Source organism: Staurois parvus, unplaced genomic scaffold, assembly GCF_062004578.1.
Source record: "Staurois parvus isolate SC_StPar_1 unplaced genomic scaffold, SC_StPar_1.0 ptg000328l, whole genome shotgun sequence".
NCBI lineage: Eukaryota > Metazoa > Chordata > Amphibia > Anura > Ranidae > Staurois > Staurois parvus.
Window position 1 is genome coordinate 2,862,080 of NW_028318124.1, and position 27,430 is coordinate 2,889,509.

Consider the following 27,430-nt stretch of genomic DNA (forward strand, 5'->3'; position numbering starts at 1 on the left):
AAGTTTTGCTTCTTTTTATGTCCATGTTCATCATATGCAGAGTTTAAATTTCACAAGTTCCATTACACATTTTAATGTAAATAATCTTCTCAAAATGAGTGTGTAATATGTTGAAAATCATATATTTATCTATAGCATGTAATTAATACCTAGATCCATATCTGACCATTACATTTGTGCTATTGCAAAATGATTGTACTTTAGCATTTCTTTTTACAATGTGTGTTTATGAGGACTAGATGAAATAATGAAAATGATGCATATATTCTCTGGTAGAGACTTTATCCCAGCAAACAATTACTAGAGGTTACAGTGCAATACAAATGACCATTAAAAGAGAAAGCCTACAGATCTGCATATGTGATACAATACTGAAAATATGGTACAACAAACATAAATTTGTAAAAAAAAAAAAAAAATTTAGAAGGTAGATGTTAGCAGAGTATATTACAAAAAGGTCTTCTGCTGTTCCTTCTCAGAAATTTAGACAAATGTCCATCATTTGACATATTTTCTGTTGGTATGGCAACAAAGGGCAAGTCCCCAAATTGACACACATGAAGTGAAACTTCTTTATTGTAAGAGTCACACAGTTGGGAAAGTGCTTGTTATTTATACCACTGTACTGGTGCAGGCTTTTGCTTCTCTAAATCTAAATCTTCCAACTCCTGAAAAGGTGTTAATCCTGGACCTGGCATTACCACCGTCTGCAAAGAAAAAATATCCACATCCGTTGAGTTAATCAATAAAGCTGGCTGAATTTCATGTAGGATACATACAATTCTTAAAGCCCCCATAGATAGCGCAAATTTTGGCTGATTCCTGCTTAAATTGGCTATTATCTAAATAATTTAACTCGTGGGTATCCCTATAAGAACCATGGATGGGAAAATTAGCATCTAAACAGAGACCGCATCCTAGCGGCAGGTGACTGAATACAATAGCTGACAATTAAATCTCCATATATGGGACACAGACTGAATGGCCAAACTTGAGCAGTCTATAGGGCCCTTTACGCATAAAAATATTGGTTCTTCCAGAGAACAGAACCACTGAATCACCTATTTATGGTCAGCATTCAGACGTAAGCACTTGCAATGTGTAATCTAAGCCTGAAAACACCAGTCTAATCAGAATCTACTTTAATAGGTCAATGGCTTGACCTCAAGTGGCGTCATATTGTCTTCAAGGAGTAGTGTAGAAAGCCAGGCAGATCAAGAAAAGGACAAAACAAACGCCACTTAGGATAAGGGTCCCCCTCTCATGCATTTCTAGAAATACCACATATGATGCCTGTATTTTACACTGTCCTTCTACAGTAAGAAATGCAGATTGCAGCCACCAATTTTTGTATGGGGTTTTAGAGAATACTCCTTATAATGCATGGGGCTTTACTTGCTTTCCAAACTGAAGGCTACAAGAACATGCCCCTATATAACTCCACTCCCACTCTGAGCTAGCCTCAATTTTGTAGCATGCAACAGGGAGATCAGAAGGACAGGGGGGAGGGTTCCGGTTGCTGTACGGTTTAAAACAGATTTTACTAGCAAGTCAAAAATCCAATTATCCTGATCATAGAGTACAGGGCACAGGCCTCTCTAATCATTGTGACAGCAAAAAAGTTAAATTATGCTTGTGTCACTTCTGATAAGGAGCTGCTAACACCCTGATAAGATCAAACTTGAGCAAAGTAAAATAAAGAATATAATCATCTTCTCCAAAAAGGTATATATGGACTGAGGGACAAGAAATGAACTCAGGATGGGTTATTTTTTACTAGCCCACTAGGTGCAGCAGTTTTCCCAAAGAGGGGAGTCACCTTATGCGCAAATGGGCATTTGTAAAGGGATGAAACCAATGTAAGGATTCAATGTGCTAACATAGGAAATATACAGGTAGTAAGGATATTAGGAAATTGCCTGCTCATGCAGTCACACATCCATAGGCTATAGGGTATGGCTAGGTGTGGTAGCCAAGAAGCCAATGATAGGTGGAGTGAAAGGGGGACCGCCCAAGAAATCATGAAAAGTGGGGCAATTTAAAACCGTTTGTGACACAAATTTTGCAATAGCATATATCAAGGCTAAAACCTAGAGAGGGTGAGGGCAAACGAAAACACCTTATCCCTGTAACAGCAACTGGCAAAATGGCAGCTGTGGAAGAGATGGGAAAAAGGTACGCTGGAACTTCAGACAAAGCCTGAGAGTTAAGCTAGAGGGGTCATATCATGGCAGATCTGGGTAGTCAAGATTCCAGGATGTGTAAATACCCTTCTTGTGTAGAGGGGATTAGAAACCACCCCAAAGAACAGAACTACCCCTGCGCTGTCACCAGAGGAATCCACACAGGAAAAATAAATCCAGAAGGAGCAATGGATAGTGCCTAGAAGGTGGTCTCAAGATTGCTGTGCTGAAAATGGTTTCTGAAGGGCCACTCTACTTTTTACATTTTCCAGGATATGTACAAGGTATAAGATTTTTTTTTATAATCGCTTCTATAATTTGGGGTAAGTTTCCATAGTCTAAGCCATTGCCTCCATAAGAGTGGGAGATATTTTATGATGGGAAGTACTTTTCAGTAGCTCCTGTGGGCTTACAGAGAGAAGGTTTGCCATGACTGGAAGGACCCACAGTAGAAAATTGTGTCAGAGGGACACATGGATGAGACCTGCACAGTAGGAGATACATAGTGTACAAATTGTGATCTTGGATAATGGAGTCCTTCTTTCATCGGTAGCTGCTTCAACGCATTCATCAAGAGACTTGCCAAAAAGAAGCTCACCCTCAAAGGGTATGCACACGAGGCATCTTTCCCGCACTGGATCAGTTGCTCAGGCTTTTGCACAGAAAGACATTTTGGAGCTATTCTGGAATCAAGTTCTCCATGGCATCCAAATAGAATCTTGTGGCCAAAGTTTAAAGTGGTTCTATCTTTCATGACAATATGGAATGCATGTTTTGTTTCATTCTGTCCACCATACTGCCCCGAACTACATCACTGACCTAATATCCAAGTACCGCCCAGCACGCACACTCCGCTCCTCACAAGACCTCCTTCTCTCTAGTTCCCTGGTCTCCTCCTCCCATGCCCGCCTCCAGGACTTCTCCAGGGTGTCACCCATCCTCTGGAACTCCCTTCCCCAACCCATCAGATTATCACCTACTCTCCTCTCCTTTAGGCGCACCCTGAAAACCCATCTCTTCAGGGAAGCCTACCTCACCCCCTGCTAACTTGCTGACCTCCTCCACTCTTCCTACCACTCCATCCCCCACAGCTATCTCCTCCTGTACCACTATCCCATCCCTTCTAGATTGTAAGCTCCAAGGAGCAGGGCCCTCGATCCCCTCGTGTTTTGCATTGTATTGGTATTGTTCTGTCACATGTTCTGTCCCCCTTTGTAATGTACAGCGCTGAGTGAACTATTGGCGCTTTATAAATACTGTGTAATAATAATAATAATAATTCTCCAGGAGATATGCGAACTCCTCCCTTTTCCTAAATAACTCCTGTTTCTTTGGGATCACTGTAAGCCTAGTCTGCTGTTCCAGGCCTTGATTTTCTTTTATAAGGGCATTTACCTCTCCTTTTTTCCTCTCTTCTTTTGTGCTCCTATTTCTATCAATATACCCCTTATATAAGCTTTATGGGACTCCCAAATAGGCAAAGAGACTTCTGACATATCATTGATGTAATAGAACCCCTGTAGCGCCTGTTCTATTCGCTCAATTACCCTAGGAACGAAAGATTCATTCAATTTCCAAGCAAAATTCCTACAAGCTTCCAGAGGCACCTCTATCTGGATCATAACCAGAGCATGGTCAGAAAGGTTGATAGATTTGATAAACGCATCCTTCAGGAGAAGCCAAAAGTTGATGTTCCAGTTGAATATAAATCGATCCTGGAATAGGACTGCAGAATAATAAGTAATCTCTGGTTGCTGGATACCTAGCTCTCCATGTGTCTACTAATTGATGTTCTATTAGTAGTCTTAGTCTCATTCTGACTTTGTGTCAAAGAACAGGTGGGGTCCTAGATGAATTTATTCCTGGATCAAGGCACATAGTCAGATCTCCTGCTACTATTACTTTCCCGTCCTTAACCACTTGCACTCCTGAGGATTTACCCCCCTTAATGACCAGGCCTCTTTTTGCTACTCAGCGCTGCACTAATTCAACTGATAATTGCACGGTCATACAATGCTGCACCCAAACGCAATTTACGTCCTTTTTTCCACACAAATAGAGTTTTGTTTTGGTGGTATTTGATCACCTGTGCGCTTTTTATTTTTCACGCTATAACCAAAAAAAACCGAAAATTTTGAAGAAAAACAATATTTTTTACTTTCAGCTATAAAAAAAATATAGTAAACGCAAAGTTAGTTATAAATTTAGGCCAAAATGTATTCTGCTACATGTTTTTGGTAAAAAAAATCCCAATAAGTATATCTTGATTGCTTTGTGTGAAAGTTATGTCTACAAACTATGGTATAGATATTTACACCATTTTTTTGCTATACAGCGCTGTGCTAGTTTAACGGACAATTGCGCGGTCATGTAATACGGTACATAAATGAAATTTTGATTTGATCACCTGTGCACTTTTTATTTTTGTCGCTATAAACAAAAAAATTTTTGAAGAAAAATTTTTTTATTTTTTTTTTAAACAATATTTTCTCATTTTGGTCATAACAAAAACCTAAAAAAACTAAAATTTTGTCATAAAAATTTAGGCCAAAATGTATTCTGCTACATGTTTTTGGTTAAAAAAATCCCAGTAAGTGTATATTTATTGCTTTGTGTGAAAGTTATAGCGTCTACAAACTATGGTATAGATAATGGAATTTACACAGCTTTTACTTTGACTGCTCATCACATTTCAATACCAGGATAGTACAAACACCCCCAAATGACCCCTTTTCGGAAAGTAGACACCCTAAGCTATCTGCTGAGAGGCATATTGAGTCCATGTAAGATTTCTTTTTTTTTCCAAAAGATTCTGGAAAATGAAACTTTTTTTTTTTTTTTTTTTTTACACAAAGTTGTCATTTAAATGATTTATTTCTCGCACAAACCATGGGTATATGTGGAATTAGACCCCAAAATACATTCTGCTACTTCTACCGATTATGGGGATACCAAATGTGTGGGACTTTTTGGGAGCCTAGCCACATACAGGAGCCTGAAATCCAATGACCACTTTGAAAGCCTGAAGGTGCGTAACTTCCTTATTTCACTTCCTCAATACCCATCACAGTTTCGGAGGCCCTGAAATGCCAGGATAGCACCAAACCCCCCCCCCCCCAACTGAATGACCCCTTTCTGGAAAGTAGACAACCCAAGGAATTTAAAAAGAGGCATGGTGAGTATTTTGCAGATCTCATTTTTTCCTCACAAGGTTTTGAAATATATATAAAAAAAAAAAAAAAAATAGAAAAAATGTTTGTTTTTTTTCTTCATTTTCGAGAAACTTGTGGCAACAACTGAGATCTGAAAAATACTTACCATGCTTCTTATCAAATTCCTTGGGGTGTCTACTTTCCAAAAAGGGGTCATTTGGGGGGGGGGGGGGGGTTGGTGCTATCCTGGCATTTCAGGGCCTCCGAAACTGTGATAGGTAATCAGGAAGTGTAATGAGGAAATAAAGCCCTTTAAAAGACTGAAGGTGCTTATAGGAAAAAAAAAAAAAAATTTTGGACTTTTTGCTATAAAAACATGTCCAGTAAAAAAATTTTAACTACATGCCGCCCAGCCACTGTACATATACGGCGGCAGGGCGGCACTCGCAGGCGTGTGTTTTGTAAACAAATAGGGGGCGCGCGTGAGGTGCGCCGCCGCCCTATTTGTCCCGCGGATCACTGCCGCAGATGTCAGTCGCCAGGTCACAGCCGCTCCTTAGCGGCTATGTCCCGGCAATCGGCTGCAAACAGTGACAGACAGCACAGCTGCAGTAGCTGTGCTGTCTGTCACTTCCCTGTCAGCTCGAGGATGAGCTGATCGAGAAAGAACAGTTTCTCTTTCTCGATCAGCCTTGTCCCGTCCAGTACGCACCCCCGCCCCCTAGTAAAACACTCCCCTCACTCCTATAACCCTTCCCTGCAAAATAAAGTTAACCCCTTCCTCCCCATTGCCATTAGTACAGTGTCAGTTTTTTTTTTTTCACTGATCACTGTATTAGTGTTTTTGGGGATGTCAGTGACCCCAAGTCAGTACCCCCCAATGTCAGAATGTCCGCCGCAGTCCCGCCATAAGTCGCTGGTCGCTGCCATAAGTCCCTGATCGCCGCCATAATTCGCTGATCGCCGCCATTATTAGTATAAAAAAAAACTAAAAATCCCAGTATCTTTCCCGCCATTTGTAAACGCTATAACTTTCACGTAAACCAATTAATTTACACGTATTGGGTTTTTTTTTTTAGCAAAGACATGTCGCAGAATGCATTTTGGCAGAAATGTATGACTAAATTTGATTTTTGCATTTTTTTTTTTACTGGACAGGTTTTATAGCAAAAAGTCCAAAATAGTTTTTTTTCCTCAAAATTGTCAGACTTTTTTTTTTATAGCGCAAAAAATAAAAACCGCACAAGCGATCAAATACCACCGAAAGAAAGCTCAATTTGTGGGGAAAAAAAGGATGTAAATTTCATTTATGTACCATATTGCATGACCGCGCAATTGTCCGTTAAACTAGCGCAGCGCTGTATAGCAGAAAAATGGCGTAAATTGCAGTATTTATACCATAGTTTGTAGACGCTATAACTTCCACACAAAGCAATCAATATACACTTATTGGGATTTTTTTTACCAAAAACATGTAGCAGAATACATTTTGGCCTAAATTTATAACCAACTTTGAATTTACTATATATTTTTTATAGCTGAAAAGTAAAAAATATTGTTTTTCTTCAAAATTTTTGGCCTTTTTTTGTTTATAGCGTGAAAAATAAAAAGCGCACAGGTGATCAAATTACACCGAAAGAAAGCTCTATTTGTGTGAAAAAAAGGACGTAAATTTCGTTTGGGTTCAGCATTGCATGACCGCGCAATTATCAGTTGAACTGGTGCAGCGCCGAGTGGCAAAAAGAGGCCTGGTCATTAAGGGGGGTAAATCCTCTGGAGCTCAAGTGGTTAAAAATCAAATTGTCATAAATTTCGGCTAAAATGCATTCTGCGAAATGCCTTTGCTAAAAAAAAAAAACCCCAATACGTGTAAATTCGTTTACGTGAAAGTTATAGCGTTTACAAATGGCGGGAAAGATACTGGGATGTTAAATTTTTTTTTATACTAATAATGGCGGCGATCAGCGACTTATGGCAGGACTGCAGCGGACATTCTGACAATGGGGGGGAACTGACTTGGGGTCACTGACATCCCCAGTGACACCAATACAGTGATCAGTGCAAAAAAACAAAACAAAACAAAAAAAACACCGACACTGTACTAATGGCACTGGAGAGGAAGGGGTTAACTTTTTATTCATTGAAAGGGTTAACTGTGTGAGGGGAGTGTTTTACTAGGAGATAAACTCCTCTCCGGATCAGCATGTCAGGAGCTGACAGGGAACTGACAAAAAGCAGAGGTGCAGTGTAAACACTGCAGCCGTGCTCTCTGTCAGTGATTGCCGCTAATCGCCGGACACGGCCGTTAATGACCGTGACCCGGCGACTGATACCCGTGGCCGCGATCGGTGGCGCAGGTAGGGTGTTTTGCAAAAGCATGTTTTAAAACGTGGTTTTGCGCAGCCGTGCCACCCTGCCACCGTATTTCTACAGTGAGTGGTCACGGCAAGTGGTTAAAAGTCCTAAGCCTTTTCAAAAGCTCTCCTCTGTTAGGGGAATATATATTATTAACAAATGTGCACTCTATATTGAATAACCTTCCTTTAATAAACAAAAAAATGGCCCCTCCTAGTATCACAGCATTTCAAAAACTTACATTGTATTGGTGAAGGAAACCAGACCTGTGTTCCTGCCTTACCTTGGGAAGTGGGAGCAAGACCTGGGGATTGAACTAGACGAGCATCAAAGGAGGAAGATTTTAAAATTAGCATGTTTCTCATCAACTGATGCAAAGACTAGGGAAATGTGCTTTAAGCTTTTTGCAAGATAGTACGTGACCCCGCTCAAGGCGTGAAGGTTTGGGGCAGAAGTATCTCTCCTGAGGGAATAAATTTGCCAGGAAACTTTGTGTATCTGTGGTGGGAATGTATAAATATACAGCTTTTTGAGGAGGAGATTGCTGAGGTAATTATGAAATAACTGAGGTGCTTATGTTGGTTGAGCCCTGAAGATGTCGGTCTATTTCATAGCACAGAGAAGCCAATAGCACAATATAGGATGTCTTTAGTACCGCACTTGCTAAATGCAGATAAGAGCTTGATCCCCAGGTTTTGGAGAACACAAAAAATCCCGAGCCTGAAAGAATGGGTCCTAAAAATCGACCAGGTATGCTCTGTTGAAGAGACCATGTATATAGGAGAGGATTCCCCTAGAGAAATACAATGCCACCTGGGGTAAATGGGTGGCATTTAAGAAATGGAGGTATATAGACATGTTGGATACAGGAGAGTAAGAACAGATTAGAGCATGGAGATCATGTATACATAGCGGTTATGACTACTCGAAACAGAGCAGAACAGGAAGTGGTCTGGGGTTTCAGAGAGAGGGAGGGGTTGGTGAAGTAATTTTTCTATTTTCTTTTTAAAATTGGAACCTTTAGAATCACCTTAAAATTGGAACAGTGAAAAAATGTTTGGGTTGTCTATATTCATGAATTTCTGCAGCCGGGTTATCCAAAGTGTAGACAATCTCTAAGGTGACAGCAGGCAGCTGTAGAGCCCTCTAGCACTAGAATCTCCAAATGCCTATCCACTGAATCTTTAAATGGGAATCTTTTTGAGTACCCTCAAAAAGCACGGTAGAGTCAGCATTAAATGCAAGAATGGCAGACCAATTTTTCTTTGTCCATAGGACACAAAGCATCAAAATTTTCCGGAGGGCTAATGAAATACCGAGTTTGGCCAATCACTGTACAAGACAAAGTGTTACTAAACCCAGGACTCTGCATTCAGAACATGGAAATGCAATTATTTTAGTAAATATAAACTGCTAAATACCTTTTTCTCATCATCAGTTAGAGTAGTCTTGTGACTTCTATTAGTGTCCAGCTGAGCACATGTTAAAGCTTGTAGGAGGTGCTTTCATTTTGTTCTAGGAGGATGCAGAACCCCTGACCTCTGTCTGGACAGTGCTGATTGGCCCTGTGCTGATCACATGCACACTCCCCCTCCCCCCCCCCAAAAAAAAAAATTCTCTCTAGCAATACACACCAAACTGAGCATGTGCAGAGTGTCTGGATCAGGGAAGTTAGTGTTACTAAACAGAGTAAGAAAGGGCTTTCTACAAAAGGCCCCCTTCTTAGAGTATTTTTGTGTATATTAATGCTGTATAGCACTTAATGTATCTATCCATGGACTGGCAAGCACTGCCTTAATCAATGAATCCATGGTATACACATGCAGAGGAAAGGAACCAATTTCCTTAGCTAGTGGAGGAGAGAAATCTCAAGGTGCCTCTAAAAGTCTGTGCCACACTGAGTGTGCCAGGCAATTCTATTGTTTTGGCAAAATGTATCATTTATATCAGTATTTTTAGTAATAAAATTTCACTCACAAATCGTTAGAAAACACAAGAGGTGTGTTACTTTGTGAGTGAAATTAAATTTTATTACTTACTACAATAAACAGAATTACCCTATATATGCTTTATGATTCTTTTTCCATATCGTCACTGGGAAATTTGGTGGAATACTGGAGAAATGGCAGAGAGGAGAACCCACATCTAAAAGCTATCTTATCCAAGAAGATTTGGCTCTTCGTAATTGAGTCGACACTAGTTGGTGAGTGGGGAAACAAAGGAGGCGAGCACAGCACGATCCCAGCACCAATCAAAAAAGCCATTGCACGGTTGCACTTTTGTTATAGGATTGTACTTTATTTATGGACTGCACATATTTATTCATGAATTTCACTCAGTTTACTTTATTGGACTGCAAAGCCCGTGATTAGTAGTTGTATGTTTATGTTATATGTCAAGAGCAGCGCTGTTAAGATATAGGTGTTTTTTAAATCAGCGTCTCCACATGGCCATGCCATTCATTCACAGAGTTCTGTGAATTAATTACAAGTCCTGAACTACAGCCTTAGAGGCTATCGCCTTGTAGCTCTCAAACTACAGCGCTGTGGTAGTTTATTGAATCTTACTGTCAGTATATCTGCTTGCTCGTACATCCCCTACAGGCAAGCATATATATATGGACAGGTCTGCAGGAGACCTGAATGACACCAGCGATCTCCTGCAAGCAAAAGTAATAAATGCACATTTTTTTTTACCTGCATTTATTATTTTTATGTCAAAAGGTGAACTTATTCTTTAATCAGGGGAAAGCGAGGCAAAAGAGCCCTTGTAGTCGATGGCCCTCTCCAATTCCAGAAATGGCAATAGCTTCTGGATTAGGCCAAACATGATGGCTGTGTATTCAGTCTTAGACAATTAGGTTGCATCTAGCATGACTCTAAGGGAGCTCAAGTCATGGGGTTGGAGCAGTGAGAACAAGGGTACTAGAAGTGACTTGAGAAGCTTGAAGTTTCCTCTGGACTTGCTGCAGAGCTGTCTGTGTCATGTGTTACTGCACTCAAGCACCTGCAATCCTCCAATGCTAAGAGGGTGACAGAATGGACGTGGTGTAAGCTGGTTCCATTGTGTGGGAGTCACTATGCTTGTTGTCAATAGAAAATGGAGTTCAGGAGTCACTAACCGAAAAGGATTTTTTGTCTGGGAGGTAGAAAAGGGTTGCCAAGTTTGAATAATTAAATGTTCTAGCAACGTTACCCATTTGGCCAAATAGTGATACAATACAGTTAGGGTAAAACACCAAAAACTCCAGTCCCCTTAAACCTGTGTGCATAGCATTGCAGTATGTCTTGAAGAATAAGGATGTACCGTCTACTACAGAGCCATCAAGACAGGTAAGCCATGAACTGGTAATAAAAAGGGAGCAAGAAAACCCTGTCTTGCCTTGTCCCAATTGGTGATCCTGTCCAGGGCCCACCCATCACAGTAGACATACCCTCAGAGGGTTCTTCAGGATCTGGGCCAAGGTGGAACCAGTGAACAAAGTAAACATTACAGGCCAGCCCCACGAAAGCAGGGTATGGTTTACAAGGTGTGCTCAAAAGGTCACCAATCCTGAAAATGCTACTGAGCCATGAAACAAGAGGATCTTGATAGACGTGTCAGTCAAAGGAGGTAATTAAATCTGGAGAAAGTATAGTAGGAAAATTAATCTCCAAAATAAGAATCTGTCCATTACCAAAGGACAGTAGCAATAAAAAAAACTTAGTTTCCCTGAATGTATGGGGTTAAATGGGGATATTAGTGGGTAAGCCCAGCAAAGCTTTTGCCAATGTTCAACCACTTAAAAGGTAGAGGCATATAACCCATGGTCTATGAAGTGATTCTTGTGTTCTGTACTTTTTAATACATTTAAAGTGGTATAATCCCAATAGCAAACATATTGCAGCTTATTAATTCTTAGATGTGGTGGCTGCATTAGTTTTCTTGTTAGGCTTACTTTTATTTTCACCTGGTGATCTGGCCAGTGAGTCTGTTCAACAGAACATACTCTTACAGTTCAGTTATAAATTTAATGTGCTGAGACAAATCATTTACCACTGACGGAGGTGCTTACAATGATCAGCTTTTATTTATGTAAATGCTTTATCTCAGAAATAAAGAAAAAACCTGTTGCTGTAACTGCAGAGTGAGCTGGAGCTGGTCTTCAATTTGTTAGTGTATCTAAAAATGTTAGTGCATCTAACACTCTCCTCCTCCCTGATTATTTGTTCGTGTATCTAAATGTGCCAGTGCATCCAACACTCCCCTCCTCCCTAATTAACAATGCTGCTGTCTGCTTTGCCCCTGTGCTTCTTCAACCAGAGTGGGGACACGCTAATAAAGGAGATGTGTTACTCGCCAGGTCATCAGGTGAAAACAGGGAAAGCTCCTAAAAAAGGAAACTAATGCAGCCACCACATCTAATGATTGGAGAGCTACACTATTTAAAATTTTTGGTTTTGGTTTGAATACAGCTTTAATGAGGTATTAATGACTACAGAGCCACAATAATTTGTGTCTTTTAGATGTGCATAGATTTTAGCTTTAAAAAGATGACTTTCTAGAGATAAAAAAATAAAGACCAGTTAAAAAAAGGATATAAGATTAAACAATAAACCCCCCAAGCCAAATGAAAACCTAATGCTTTTTACATGCTGGTTAACCACTTGCCCTCCAGAGGATTTACCCCCCCCCCCCTTCCTGACCAGGCCATTTTTTGTGTTACGGAATTGCGTTACTTTAACTGACAATTGTGCGGTCATGCAACGCTGCATCCAAATGAAAGTTATGTCCTTTTTCCCCCACAAATTGAGCTTTCTTTCGGCGGTATTTGATCGCCTGTGCATTTCTTATTTTTTGCGCCATAGAAAAAAAAAAGCGCCAATTTTGAGGAAAAAATATTTTTGACTTTTTGCTATTAAACATGTCCAGTAACATTTTTTTTTTTTAAATCAAAAATTTCATCAAAATTTAAGCCAAAATGTATTCTGCTGCATCTAAAAAAAAAAAAAAAATCCCAATACATGTATAGTAATTGGTTTAAGTGAAAGTTATAGCGTTTACAAATGGCAGTATATAAAGTGGGATTTGTTTTTTTAATTTTTACTAGTAGTGGCGGCAATCAGCGATTTGTAGCGGGACTGCGGCGGGCATTCTGACACTGGGGGAACGTGACTCGGTCACTGACATCCCCAGTGACACCAATACAGTGATCAGTGCTAATAAAAAGCACTGACAGTGTACTAATGGCACTGGGGAAGGAGTTAACGTGTGGGGTGATCAAAGGGTTAACAGTGTGCTGTTTTACTAGGGGCCGAGTCTGTGTGCTTCACTGTAAGCACACTGCTTTGCATGGCTGTGCGAGCAATTACTGGCCGGGACCCGATGATTGACAGCTGCGGCCGCGAATGGTGGCTTGGGTAGGGTGCGCATGCCTCGTGCGTGCCCACTACCCAGGAATGCAAAATATCACACACACGTGATTTTGCGCACCGTGCCGCCCTCTTGCAGTATTTCTGCAATAGGGTGGAAGGGAAGCAGTTAAAGCTGATGGTCTTTAGACTAGCCAAGATCTTATGATTCTTATGCATTTGCAGCCTCAATCGAAGGGCAAAGATGCAATGCGCCTTATGAAGAGCAGCCGTTTTAGAAATGGTCTCATTTTTTGTTCAATTATGGCTCAATCATGGTAAATGACTGTTATTGCACTGCCATAGTGAACTAGCTCATGAATCGCTCACGAAACATAACATGGTGGCCTCTCTCATAGGACCACTACTTACCTTAACAATGGGCTCCTTGGATGGTGCCCAGGCAGGAACTATTTTGCCATGCATTCTCCATGCTCCATATGGGTTCACCAAGTGACGTTCAAAAACTACATACTCTAACACATCCCGTGGCTTATCCTTTCCACATTCAACCCGGCCAAACCGATCGTAGATGATGAGGGTCTATAATCACAATTTCAAAAGCAGAATGCAAGCAAAGGAACAGTTAGTAAAGAAAGCAGAATGATTATTTTCAGTGTCTATAATATACACTCACCAGCCACTTTATTAGGTACACCTGTTCAATTGCTTGGTAACACAAATTGCTAATTAGCCAGTCACATGGCAGCAACTCAATGCATTTAGGCATCTAGATGTGGTGAAGACGCCTTGCTGAAGTTCAAACCGAGCATTAGAATGGGGAAGAAAGAGAATTTAAGACTTTGAAAGAGATGGTTGTGTGTGAAAATCGCAGCTGATCAGCAGTTTTTTAAATACTCAGACCAGCCCGTTTGGCACCAACAACCATGCCATGTTCAAAGTCACTTAAATCCGCTTACCCCCATCTAGCACAATCTGCCATCTACACGAAATAGTGCGGATGGATGACTCTCCCCCGCTGGCTCTTGTATTCACACAGCTAGCACCTAACAAAATACTGTCTAACTGCGGTTTCTGATGGGCAGACAGTTTTCCACTCAGCTCCTTCAATTTTCAAATTTAAGTTTAAGCCAGGTGGTGGCTGGCAGGGCCACCAACAGATCAAATTTCATCTGATTCAGCAGGAAATAGGTGAAGCACAATCCATGTATGGACAACTTTACTGTGCTGTGAATGGACACAGCCGATCAGCAGGACTCCGCAATGAATCATTCACTAAAACCTGTTGATAAAACCCCGCCATGTCCAATAACAGCAGGAGCGGGCTGGGAGGAGGGTCATGAACTCAAAACACACTGCTAATTGTGCTGTACAAGCTGCCCACTCGAAGTAAAATGTGGGTGGGCAGGCGGCAAGTGGTTAATATGTGGTCCCATTCACAAAGCAAGCCTAAAAAAAAAAAGATTTTTAAAACATATATTTCTACCTTTTGGAGGTTTCTAAGGAGGAGGTGTCATGGCTGACTGCAAGGTTTTCTGAGGGAGCCTGTCCCAAGCCTGTTCTCAGTAACATACATTGCAGCCTCCACAACTTTAACTCTCTGTTAGGAGAGACAGTGGTCAAGTCTAGTTACAATTGATAATGAACATCTGCTTACACAGAGCATTAATACAGCTGCCAAGCTCTCAGAGAAGTACTTGACTGGATGGCCAAATAAAGCATCACAAAAAGGTAAGCTTTAACATTTTTTTGTTAATGATATACTGCATATAGATTTTTATTTTACCAAATGTTAAATAGCACTAAATATATAAAATTCTATAATTCAAACAAAATCTATATTTCATACAATTTTTTTTTACATGCATGTGATAGGAGCCCAGAATTAGCTACTTACCTCCATAATCTATGCAGTGACAAAGAATATGTATTCTATCTTTGATGTGTTTGAAACAACCTCCACCCCCATAAGAGTTTCTCACACATATACCAGATACCCTACACAGAGTCACTCACCTGCTTGCTGTGCATTCGAACAGTCACCTGACCGTAAAGATTATCCTTTGAGACCATTTCGGTGCATCGGACTTGCACGACTCTGGGAGGCTCAAGAGACTCCACAAATGACCAGTGTATTGTGCGATATCTATTACCTCGCACCATTTCCTAAAGGAAGATAGAAGTTAAGATAATATGGAAGATGATTGGGAGCAGTCGAGAAACAAATTTAGGGGTTATTACATGCTACATTGTTCCTGGTTTATTTTTTGCAATCTTCAATAAAAAAAAAAATGTCTTATTAGTAAAAATGTAGGGGTTAAAGTATCAGTAAACCCAAAAGTGATATTTGATTTACTCCTCCTGCCCACCTTAGAAATGTGGGTATTTCAGCACCCTATGCTCAATTCTACACAATATAAAAATAGAAAAACTCAGCCTTTAAAGTAGAACTATAGGCAAAACGTTTTTTTTCCCCATTCTGAATAGAGTAAGGGAGGGTTATAACCTCTGTCAGTTTACTTTTTGCCATCTGGGTCCCATTGGGGAGATTTACTTTTACTTCCTGTCCCCTAGGCAAACAAGAAGTGAGAAAAACTTTGCAAATTAAGGGAATTCCTTGGGGACCCCGGGACAAGAACTAGTGTCCCCATTACAAAATTTCCCCTCTTACTTTTCTGGGCACATTCCAAAAGTTGGTGTTTCATTTACTTTCACTTTTGATGATAATGGTAAAACAGGGCAAAGATGGTTGATTTCCCTAATGAGGGAGCAGACAGCAATAAAAACTGACAGGGGCTCTAATCCCTCCCCTCTGTTCAAAACTAAAAAGTTATACTTTAACCACTTCCCCCCCCATAGGACGTAATAGGATGTCCTCGGGTTGCAGTGATTATACCAGGATGATGCCTGCACCTGCTACTATTTTAATAAAAGCTTCCATTTTTTTAGCACACTACACTGAGTGTTGTTCCCCTCCCCATGTGCAACTTAGTCCCATGGGATTATGTGCATCTTTGTAGCCTTTGTAGTATCAAGGTGGGTTGTGTCAGGTCTGGTCTCTCCAACCACCTCTCTCATTTTTTCATACATTTTTTGTGAACAACCCCTATAATATTGGTATGCCAGCTTTTCTTTTGGATCACAAAAAACTTAACTACAGTATTTCCATAACAGTAATGTTGGTGGGGTTAGCAATATCTATTTCTGCCCAATAATTTTCTATGGCCTGTACGCCAAGATTAAGTATTTACAGCCAAGTCAACATTTCTTTTATCTTAAGCATACAGTACAGGACTTTTATTCATGGACCATTAGAAGTACCCAACAACAAAACTGGGCGGTGGGCAAAAACATAGCAACACCGAACTGCCGAAAGGTCCACAAGAAACACAAAAAAGTTTAACCCTTTCACTGCCAGGTCCGTATAACGTACGGACCTACATTCCTCCTCTGTTATAACCTCATGGTCACTTCACTGACCATGGACGTGTTGCAAAAATGTTTAGCAGACTCTGCTGTATAAAACAATAGTTCTGATTAGCGGCTAACAAGCAGCTGATCAGAGCTATTCACCTAAAATGACCCACCCCAATACCACCGCCGCCCCCTCTCTGTCATCTGCTGCTTCCTGCCCCTCCTGCACCCCCATCCCCCACCAGAACGGATCACCACGGATCTGATGCAAGTGCCGGCTTCCCTCAACTGCCAGTCCTGCCGGCGATTGCACTCAATTTTTATTTTTTTAATGACCACCCCCACCCCCCCTGCCGCTGCTGGCACCTCTCCCATCATCGTCCTCCCTCACTCACCGATCTCTGGCACCACCCCCCAGCTCTTCTTGCTGGCTTTCCCTTCATCTTTCCCACCAGCTGCGGCTCAGAGAGATTCTGGAGATCTGTCAGTGACAGATCGCAATCAGCATGGAATTTAAACATGTGTTTACCAGCCCTTTTTCTTTCCAGAATGAACAGATTTGTGATCACTCTGTTCATTCATCCCTGACACATAGTAAACTGTGCTTTTTATGTGTCAGTTTGTGAATCATTAGGATGGAGTCTCTATACAGACTCCTATCCCATACAGTGCTGCCTAGGTTACAGAAAATGGGACTGTCTTCAGTTCCTTTCTCTGCATCTAAAAAGAGACATTAGGGACTGTTTAGACCCCCAATGTCTCGCCAAAGCTCCGCTTAAAAAAAAAAAAAATTGTAAAAATTAGTAAAAATAAAAAACCTAGTAAGGGTAGATTTAGACATGCGTCTGCATATCCCTTCCTGCTGAAGCCCGATTTGCGTTCAGTTTGCGCTCCAGAGGCTACTGACAGGCAGTAACGAAGCAATTCGATGCCTCCTCGCCACCTGTTTTAACCCCATTTTTGCTGATAAATGCACTGTAACCGCTTCCTCAGACTTGAATGTGTAGATTTTGGAAGGTGGCATCACCATAAGTTTGATCAACTGTGCCAAGGGCGCGAAGTGAAGCATCACGGACACAGCATTTAACCACTTCCCATCCAGCGATGTACCGGTATGTCACTGGACTTTTGGTGTTTACAATTCCTATCCCTGAAATGAATACTGCGGACACAACTGGAACATGCCCTTCTGCCCAAGCCATAATGTGATCTACCTCCACGTCCCCTGGACTATGGTCCCTTCTAGAACAGCCCCCCAACCCTGACAGGCTGGTATCAGTTGTTACAAACTTCCAAATCACTGCTGGAAAAGATCTTCCCTTTTCCAAACTCTGAGCTTCCAATCACCAATTCAAGCTTTGCAGTGCCCGGAGGGACAAAGGAATGCGGTAATCCAGCACTGGAATCTTTTTGTTTCATGCCGACAGAATATTCCTCTGCAAAGGCCTTGAGTGGAACTGCACATAGGGCACTGCCTCAAATGAGGATACAATCTTCCCCATTAACCTCATGCAGAGACGAATGGAAGGATACTTCCCTGCTCCCCAAACTCTGAACCTGTTCTCTCAGGACAAAAATACCTTTATCTGAACAGTGTGTCTAGGACCAATCCCGAATACTCCGACTCTGTACTGGCTCCAGGGCAGACTTCTCGAAGTTGAGCACCCAGCCCAAGCGGTTCACAGTATGAATCACAAGGGCCCGATTATTTCTCAGGCTAGGTCCAGACTGACACCTGAGCAGTAGATCGTCCAGACAGCTCAAAATCATTATCCCCTGAATTCTGAATAGCCCACGAACTGGAGCCAGAATCTTTGCAAACTCTTGAGGAGCCGTGCCTAGCCCAAAAGGTAGTGCCACAAACTGAATATGTCGAGTTTCTATTGCAAACCGCAGAAACCTTTGAGGAGTTGGAAATATTGGCACATGCAGGTATGCGTCCTTGAGGTCTATGGACACTAGAAAGTCTCCCTCTTGTAAAGATGTGACTACTGACCAGACTGACTACATCCATCCGAAATTAATGAATCTTTAGGAACCAGTTCAGCCCCTTTAAGTCTAGAATAGGCCTTACATCCCCATTTGGCTTTGGAACTGTGAATAAGTTTGAATAAAATCCCTGGAATCTTTCGTCTGCTGGAACCACCACAATCACACCCTGGGACAACAGCCGTCGAGTGCCTGAAACAAAGATTTCCTTCTCAATGGATTTGTGGATACACTGGACCTTCAGGATAGGGGAGGAGGAATTCTTCAAAACTCCAGTGTACTCCTGAGCAACTGTAGCAGTGACTCACTTGTCCTGGATCAGATCTTCTCAGATCTCCGAAAATAAAACACAAGTGTCTTCCCCCCACCCACACAAGTGGTCTGTGTTGGGCTTCTGCACCCAGGGTTTCTTCTGGCCCTGGAATTTTCCCCTAGACCCCCTTAAAACCCCCTAGAACAAAAACTGTCTGGATGCTCCCAGTCAACATAGAACTTGCTTCAAAAGAGGATGCACAGGAAAACGCCTCAATACATTGAGATGGTTTTAATGAGCCCAAAGAGGAATAAAGAGACCTCAGATGCCTCTACTGGGGATAACTTGAAACCTGACCAGACCATATCAGTGAGGGTCTTAACTAATAACCTCTGTGGTTGAGAAGCAGAAACCCCCCACTTCTCATCAGGCTGTAACTCCTCTGACAGAGAATCAATTGCCTGACCCTCTTCAAGATCCTCTACCACATCTTTATCTTCAAGTTCAGGTTCCACCCACTCTTGTTCAAGGACTGGTGGATCCAAAAGATGGGGATCTTTCCCACAAACACAGTGGCTCAGATTGCCCTATTGCCCCTGGTCTTTCAGGAGAAGATAGCACAGCGGAACTTCAACTAGGCTCCACAGGACCTGGCGATGGTGCATATGTATGTATGTATGTATGTATGTATATATATTATATTATATATATTATATTATATACACACACATACATACACATACACCCCCCCGTTGGTTTAGCATTGACTATATGGGTTGTTCACATTGCACATTATTTATGTTTTTTAGGATGATTAATAATTCACTTTATGATTAAGTAGCACAGCACCACTTCATATTTTTAGTGAAAATAAAGATTTGATAAACATTTACTCAAATATTGCATGGTCTTAATCAGTAGATTTTAAACCATTTTGCAAAAGGGCGCAATTTAACATTTTTAAATATTTATTTACTCAACACAGGTTAAGCTTTTATATTTAGTAGGAATTTAGCAGGAATTTTGTAAAATGTGCTGTGTTTTTATCTATTAATGATTTTAGTGTATTTTTAGTGAAAATATTGTTTTGATAAATCATTTGCAGATCTTGCACGGTCTTAAAAATATGTAGCATCTTCCTTTTATTCTACTGGTCATGTGTTTCAGAAAATGGATGGTTTTGGGGTTCTTTCACAAACTCTGAATGCTGTAAGTCAGCTCTGGTGAACTCAATGCCCAAGAGGGTTAAGGCAGTGCTGGAAAACAATGGTGGCCACACAAAATATTGACACTTTGGGCCCAATTTGGACATTTTCACTTAGGGGTGTACTCACTTTTGTTGCCAGGGGTTTAGACATTAATGGCTGTGTTAATGGGGACAGAAAATTTACACCGTAATACAAGCTGTACACTCACTACTTTACATTGTAGCAAAGTAATTTCTTCAGTATTGTCACATGAAAAAAATAAAATATATACAAAAATGTGAGGGGTGTTCTCACTTCTGTGAGATACATACATACATACATACATATATATATATATATATATATATATATATATATATATATAAATATATATATTATACACACACACATACATACATACAGTGCGGATTGAAACTTTGGGCACCCCAGCTAAAAATTTGTATTAATGTGCATAAAGAAGCCAAGGAAAGATGGAAAAATCTCCAAAAGGCATCAAATTACAGATTAACTTTTGTTGACATATTATAAGAATGTCTAGATTTTATTTCCATCATTTACACTTTCAAAATAACAGAAAACAAAAAAAATGGCGTCTGCAAAAGTTTGGGCACCCTGCAGAATTTATAGCATGCACTGCCCCCTTTGCCAAGCTGAGACCTGCCAGTGTCATAGATTGTTCTCAATCATCGTCTGGGAAGACCAGGTGATGTCAAGCTCAAAGGTTTTAAATGCCCAGACTCATCTGACCTTGCCCCAACAATCAGCACCATGGGTTCTTCTAAGCAGTTGTCTAGAAAACTGAAACTGAAAATAGTTGACGCTCACAAAAGCTGGAGAAGGCTATAAGAAGATAGCAAAGCGTTTTCAGATGTCAATATCCTCTGTTCGAAATGTAATTAAGAAATGGCAGTCATCAGGAACAGTGGAAGTTAAAGCAAGATCTGGAAGACCAAGAAAAATATCAGACAGAACAGCTCGCAGGATTGAGAGAAAAACAATTCAAAACCCACGTTTGACTGCATGATCCCTCCAGATCTGGAGACACTGGAGTTGTGGTACACTATTCCACTATAAAGAGATACTTGTACAAATATGGTCTTCATGGAAGAGTCATCAGAAGAAAACCTCTTCTACGTCCTCACCACAAAAATCGTTTGGACTTTGCAAATGAACATATAGACAAGCCTGATGCATTTTGGAAACAAGTTCTGTGGACCGATGAGGTTAAAATTGAACTTTTTGGCCGGAATGAGCAAAGGTACGTTTGGAGAATAAGGGGCACAGAATTTAATGAAAAGAACCTCTGTCCAACTGTTAAGCATGGGGTTGGATCAATCATGCTTTGGGGTTGTGTTGCAGCCAGTGGCACAGGGAACATCTCACGAGTGGAAGGAGAAATGGATTCAATAAAATTTCAGCAAATTTTGGATGGTAACTTGATGCCATCTGTGAAAAAGCTGAAGTTAAAGAGAGGATGGCTTCTACAAATGGATAATGATCCTAAACATACCTCGAAATCCACGGGGGATTACATCAAGAGGCGTATACTGAAGGTTTTGCCATGGCCTTCACAATCTCCTGACCTCAACATAATTGAAAATCTATGGATAGACCTTAAAAGAGCAGTGCGTGACAGACAGCCCAGAAGTCTCAAAGAACTGAAAGACTTTTGTAAGGAAGAATGGGCAAAGATACCTCAAACAAGAATTGAAAGGCTCTTGGCTGGCTACAAAAAGCGTTTACAAGCTGTGATACTTGCCAAAGGGGGCAGTACAAGATATTAGCTCTGCAGGGTGCCCAAAGTTTTGCAAACGCCATTTTTTTGTTTTCTGTTATTTTGAAAGTGTAAATGATGGAAATAAAATCTAACTTTTGTTGACATATAAGAATGTCTAATCTGTAATTTGATGCCTTTTGGAGATTTTTCCATCATTCCTTGGCTTCTTTATGCACATTAATACAAATTTTTAGCTGGGGTGCCCAAACTTTCGATCCCCACTATATCTATATATCTATCTATATATCTATATCTATATTTTTTATTTATTTATTTTTCTTTGGTTTCTTAGCTAGTTATTCACTCTGTGCTGGCCCTCTTCCCCAAAATGTTTTTGCCTTGGGTTTTAAGATTTGCTTCCCTAATCTGCTGTTGTTTATTTCAATATAAATGTTTAAGTGATGGATTGTGTCACTTTAAAATAGCAATAGCAGTCTGCTCCTTCTGCTGTGGGATGGCCTCTCCACCCCTGGTTGACTACAAGTATTCATACTATTCTAAATTTTCCACATTTTGTCATGTTCCAAACAGAAAACAAATGTATTTTATTGGGATTTTATGTGATAGACCAACACAAAGTGGCACATAATTGTGAAGTGGAGGGAAAATTGTAATTTTTTTTTACAAATAAGTATCTGTGCTGTGCATTTGTATCCAGCCCCCTTTTACACTGATACTCCTAACTAAAATCCAATGGAACCAATTGCCTTCAGAAGTCACCTAATTAGTCGAGTCCACCTATGTGTCAGTTAATCTCACTATAAAATACAGCTGTTCTGTGAAGCCCTCAGGTTTGTTAGAGAACATTAGTGAACAAACAGCATCATGAAGGCCAAGGAACACACCAGACAGGTCAGGGACAAAGTTGTGGAGAAGTTTAAAGCAGGGTTAGGTTATAAAAATAATATCCCGGGGGCGTGTCCAAGATGGCGACTGGAGCGGCCGCATAGCTGAGAGCTCCGTCGCCTCATCAGTTAATCCGCTGCCATCCTGGCGGTAGCAGATCAAACCAGATACCGGGGATCCCGCCATAGCTGCCTGTACCTGAGGGAGGGAGGCTGAGTGACTCCGGCCCCCTCTGCAGCACTGGATTTCCGCTGCATATTGAGGCCTAGTGCGTCCTCGGCCCGCTCAGAGTTCAGAGCAACCCGGGGCACCGCTGTGATGCTGCTGGTTGCTGTAAGCACAGCTCGTTGCTGGGGAGGGCCATCAGAGGCCACCTGGTCCCTCATCTGAGCTCCGGGGTCAGTAGCAGGCCATAGCCTGCAAGTACGGGACACAGAGGCCCTCCCTGTAAAAACGCGGCTCCCTACTGGGCCCTAGGGCCTATTCTAGCCTACGGTCACCTGCTGGAAAGGATTCCGGGTTCTCTACACCCCCTTATTAGTCTCCAGAGCTAGAATCTGCAGAGACCTGTCTGATAAAGGCCCCAGCGCCCCATCTGACGCTAATGATCAACCGCCTCGGGGCATTGTTCTGTGTATGAAAGATTTCCTGATTGAAGAAGACATACTCAGAGCCGCTCGCAATACCCTGATCTCTTTTGACTACGCAACGCAAATTTTTCCAGATGTCTCTCTGGCTACGTTGGAAAAACACAGAAAAATGAAGGAAATCACATCTGCTCTTTTTTCGGCTTGTATCCGTTACAAATGGGGCTTTCCCTTTAAGTTGATAGTTCCACACAATGGCAGCACATATACAGCCACAACACTGCTAGAGGGGCGAGAAATTCTGGCTAAATTAGGCCTCAACGTCCACCTTCCACCTCTCGGGTATCTCCTATCTGGAACACTCCATCTCCACGAAGGGAATGGAGGAGAGTCAGACAAGAGTCAGGATGAAAGGGATTTGCTCCTTTGATCACTATTGAGACATTTGAGACATGTTGTAGACTCATATTCATATGTTAGCTAATGAATAGATCAAGATTAACAATTTGGACGTGCTAAAATATTGCAAGGGTCTTTAGACCCTTAACTTATAGCCCCGTATGCTGATTCTGTGAGAATAGTCGATGCGCGATCCAAACCTGTTGCCGGGCATGTGGAGTGGTCGCTCTGTTATTCATGTTTTTACGACAATGGGATTTGAGCCCTGTTGGCCGTTTGATGTTTTGTTTCTCTGTCTTTTCAGGTGAGGCAGCTAGCCTACCTGGTCCATGTTTTTTTGTGATTTCCTTAGCTTTAAGGGCTCTCAGAGCCCTGCCTCTACTGTTTCATGTTTTTGTTTCTTTGATAATGTTGGTACATGATGGTAGTCATACAAAACTTTGTGGATCTCCTTGCCACATCTCTTGGACAATCCATAAAAGGATACAGACAGACTGCACCTTGCAGGTTGCAGATCCAGGTGCTCCACAGATAAGACATAATATTTCTCACATAGCTCAGATAGATACGATAATGTCAGATACTATTTTTCTTATATTTAGCAATCGTCATTGATTGTATCTCACATAATGTCCAGGGTTTCAATTCTCCAAGTCAGCGCAAATCTGCCTTCCTCCAATACAGACGTTTAGGGGCAAAGATTATTCTAATTACAAGAGATTACATATGTTGCTCCCCAATTTTGCTAGCCAACTCCCCGAAGGCGAGCATACATTTGTGTTCTTGGTCTGATCAGAATATTGTTGCACTATCACCTTTATAGGTCTGGCATCTACTCCCTACTCTTGGCGATTGAATGACTCTATGCTTACAGATGTCAACTCTCACCAAGAAGTAGCTACCTTCATCCAAGAATACTTTCAGCTGAATACAACCCCTGACACCTCCCCTGCTACTTTATGGGTGGCCCACAAGGCGGTTCCACGAGGCCGCCTTATCTCTATGGCAGCAGTCAGTAATAGGGAGCGTTGGAAACAAATTCAGACACTTACTAGAGAATTAGAAACCCATTATAGAACTCATGTAGGCAATCCATCTCTCCTGAACAGAACTATATCATCGCAAAAACGCTTAGAATTAAATTACCCTACTGTCCCAGAACACTGAAAAGGCTTTGCGCTGGTCAAAGGCTTCTTTTTCACTACATAGCAATTCAGCGTCAACTATGTTTGCACAGAAACAAAACCATTCTATACGGCCCCCACATATCTATAAACTACATACCAAGAATGGCGACGTCTCCTCTTTGCCTCACAAAGTTCTGGGAATTTTTAAAGAAATTTTACTCCTCTCTATTAGCTCCTCCACAAACAACTTCCAGTCCCCTCGAAGGTTCGTGGCTTGATTCTTTACCCCTTCCCACTCTCACACCCTCTCAGATATCTTCCCTCAATGCCCTATGCACCCTGGAGGAAATAACCCATGCGATTAGAGCAGTGGTTCTCAACCTTTCTAATGCCGCGACCCCTTAATACAGTTCCTCATGTTGTGGTGACCCCCAACCATAAAATTATTTTCATTGCTACTTCATAACTGTAATTTTGCAGTGGGAGGAGTAGTGCCATGTCTTTGGTGTCAGTGGAAGGAGTAGTGCCCCATCACTGATGTCAGTGGGATGAATAGTGCCCCATCGTTGGTATCAGTGGGAGGAGTAGTGCCCCATCTTTGGTGTCAGTGGGAGGAGTAGTGCCCCATCGTTGGTGTCAGTGGGAGGAGTAGTGCCCCATCGTTGGTGTCAGTGGGAGGAGTAGTGCCCCATCGTTGGTGTCAGTGGGAGGAGTAGTGCCCCATCGTTGGTGTCAGTGGGAGGAGTAGTGCCCCATCGTTGGTGTCAGTGGGGGGAGTAGTGCCCCATCACTGGTGTCAGTGGGAGGAGTAGTGCTCCATCACTGGTGTCAGTGGGAGGAATAGTGCCACATCATTGGTGTCAGTGGGGGGAGTAGTGCCCCATCATTGGTGTCAGTGGGGGGAGTAGTGCCCCATCACTGGTGTCAGTGGGGGGAGTAGTGCCCCATCACTGGTGTCAGTGGGGGGAGTAGTGCCCCATCACTGGTGTCAGTGGGGGGAGTAGTGCCCCATCACTGGTGTCAGTGGGGGGAGTAGTGCCCCATCACTGGTGTCAGTGGGAGGAATAGTGCCCCATCGTTGGTGTCAGTGGGGGGAGGAATAGTGCCCCATCATTGGTGTCAGTGGGAGGAATAGTGCCCCATCATTGATGTCAGTGTGGTGGAGGGGAGAATAGTGCCCCATCATTGGGGTCAGGGGGGGGAAGAATAGTGCCCCATCGTTGGTGTCAGTGGGGGGAGGAATACTGCCCCATCGTTGGTGTCAGTGGGGGGAGGAATACTGCCCCATCGTTGGTGTCAGTGGGGGGAGGAATACTGCCCCATCGTTGGTGTCAGTGGGGGGAGGAATACTGCCCCATCGTTGGTGTCAGTGGGGGGAGGAATACTGCCCCATCGTTGGTGTCAGTGGGGGGAGGAATACTGCCCCATCGTTGGTGTCAGTGGGGGGAGGAATACTGCCCCATCGTTGGTGTCAGTGGGGGGAGGAATACTGCCCCATCGTTGGTGTCAGTGGGGGGAGGAATACTGCCCCATCGTTGGTGTCAGTGGGGGGAGGAATACTGCCCCATCGTTGGTGTCAGTGGGGGGAGGAATACTGCCCCATCGTTGGTGTCAGTGGGGGGAGGAATACTGCCCCATCGTTGGTGTCAGTGGGGGGAGGAATACTGCCCCATCGTTGGTGTCAGTGGGGGGAGGAATAGTGCCCCATCGTTGGTGTCAGTGGGGGGAGTAGTGCCCCATCATTGGTGTCAGTGGGGGGAGTAGTGCCCCATCACTGGTGTCAGTGGGGGGGAGGAATAGTGCCACATCGTTGGTGTCAGTGGGGGGAGGAATAGTGCCACATCGTTGGTGTCAGTGGGGGGAGGAATAGTGCCACATCGTTGGTGTCAGTGGGGGGAGGAATAGTGCCCCATCGTTGGTGTCAGTGGGGGGAGGAATAGTGCCCCATCGTTGGTGTCAGTGGGGGGAGGAATAGTGCCCCATCGTTGGTGTCAGTGGGGGGAGGAATAGTGCCCTATCGTTGGTGTCAGTGGGGGGAGGAGTAGTGCCCCATCGTTGGTGTCAGTGGGGGGAGGAATAGTGCCCCATCGTTGGTATTAGTGACACAAATGATGGGGCACTATTCCTCCCACTGACACCAATGATACTTACCTTGCTGACCCCTGCTCCAGCCTGGGCTCGCTCTCTCACTTACCTGTCAGCTGTCTTCTTTCTCTGGCCGCTCTCCTCTTCACTCGCTCCCTCGGTCTTCTTTGATGTCCGCGCGCTGCCGCTTGGCTCCTCCTCTCCAAGCTCCACCTCCTCGCCGGTGATTGGCCGCCTGTGTGCCTCTCCTGAGCTACAGTTCCGGTGGCCAATCAGCGGCGAGGAGGCGGAGCTGCTGAGCGATCTTGGAGGTGTGGCCGGGTGACAGCAGCGTATCATCCCGCCCACACATCGCCGGAGACTGCAGCGGTGTCTCGGTTCCTAAGACCATCGGAAATATGTGTTTTCCGATGGTCTTAGGCGACCCCTGGGAAATGGTCGTTCGACCCCCAAAGGGGTCGCGACCCCCAGGTTGAGAACCGCTGGATTAGAGCATTACAAACTTCTACAGCACCGGGCCCCGATAGGTTTACAGCTAGTTATTATAAGCATTTCACCCCTCTGATTGCCCCTTTTTTGGCGTCATTGTTAAATATTTTGCAGGACGGCAGGTTTCCTGAGGGGATGCTGTTAGCCAACATGTCCCTGTTATCCAAACCCTTAAAAGATCACCTCCTACCTCAAAATTATAGACCCATTTCAGT

General features: G+C 42.7%; 1 protein-coding gene across 2 annotated transcripts in view; it reads right to left on the reverse strand.

Annotated features, from left to right (window-relative positions):
• Nucleotides 1-265: 265 nt before the first annotated feature.
• Nucleotides 266-27,430, reverse strand: part of MRPL45 (mitochondrial ribosomal protein L45) — a 168,366-nt gene continuing 141,201 nt past the window's right edge. For both annotated transcript variants that reach the window (XM_089683947.1, XM_089683946.1), the window contains exons 6-8: nt 15,058-15,207; nt 13,453-13,623; nt 266-707 (exon numbers count right to left, since the gene is read on the reverse strand). In XM_089683947.1, the coding sequence (XP_089540073.1) occupies nt 609-707; nt 13,453-13,623; nt 15,058-15,207 (420 nt within the window). In that variant the 3' untranslated portion in view covers nt 266-608. The remainder of the gene's footprint in view (nt 708-13,452; nt 13,624-15,057; nt 15,208-27,430) is intronic.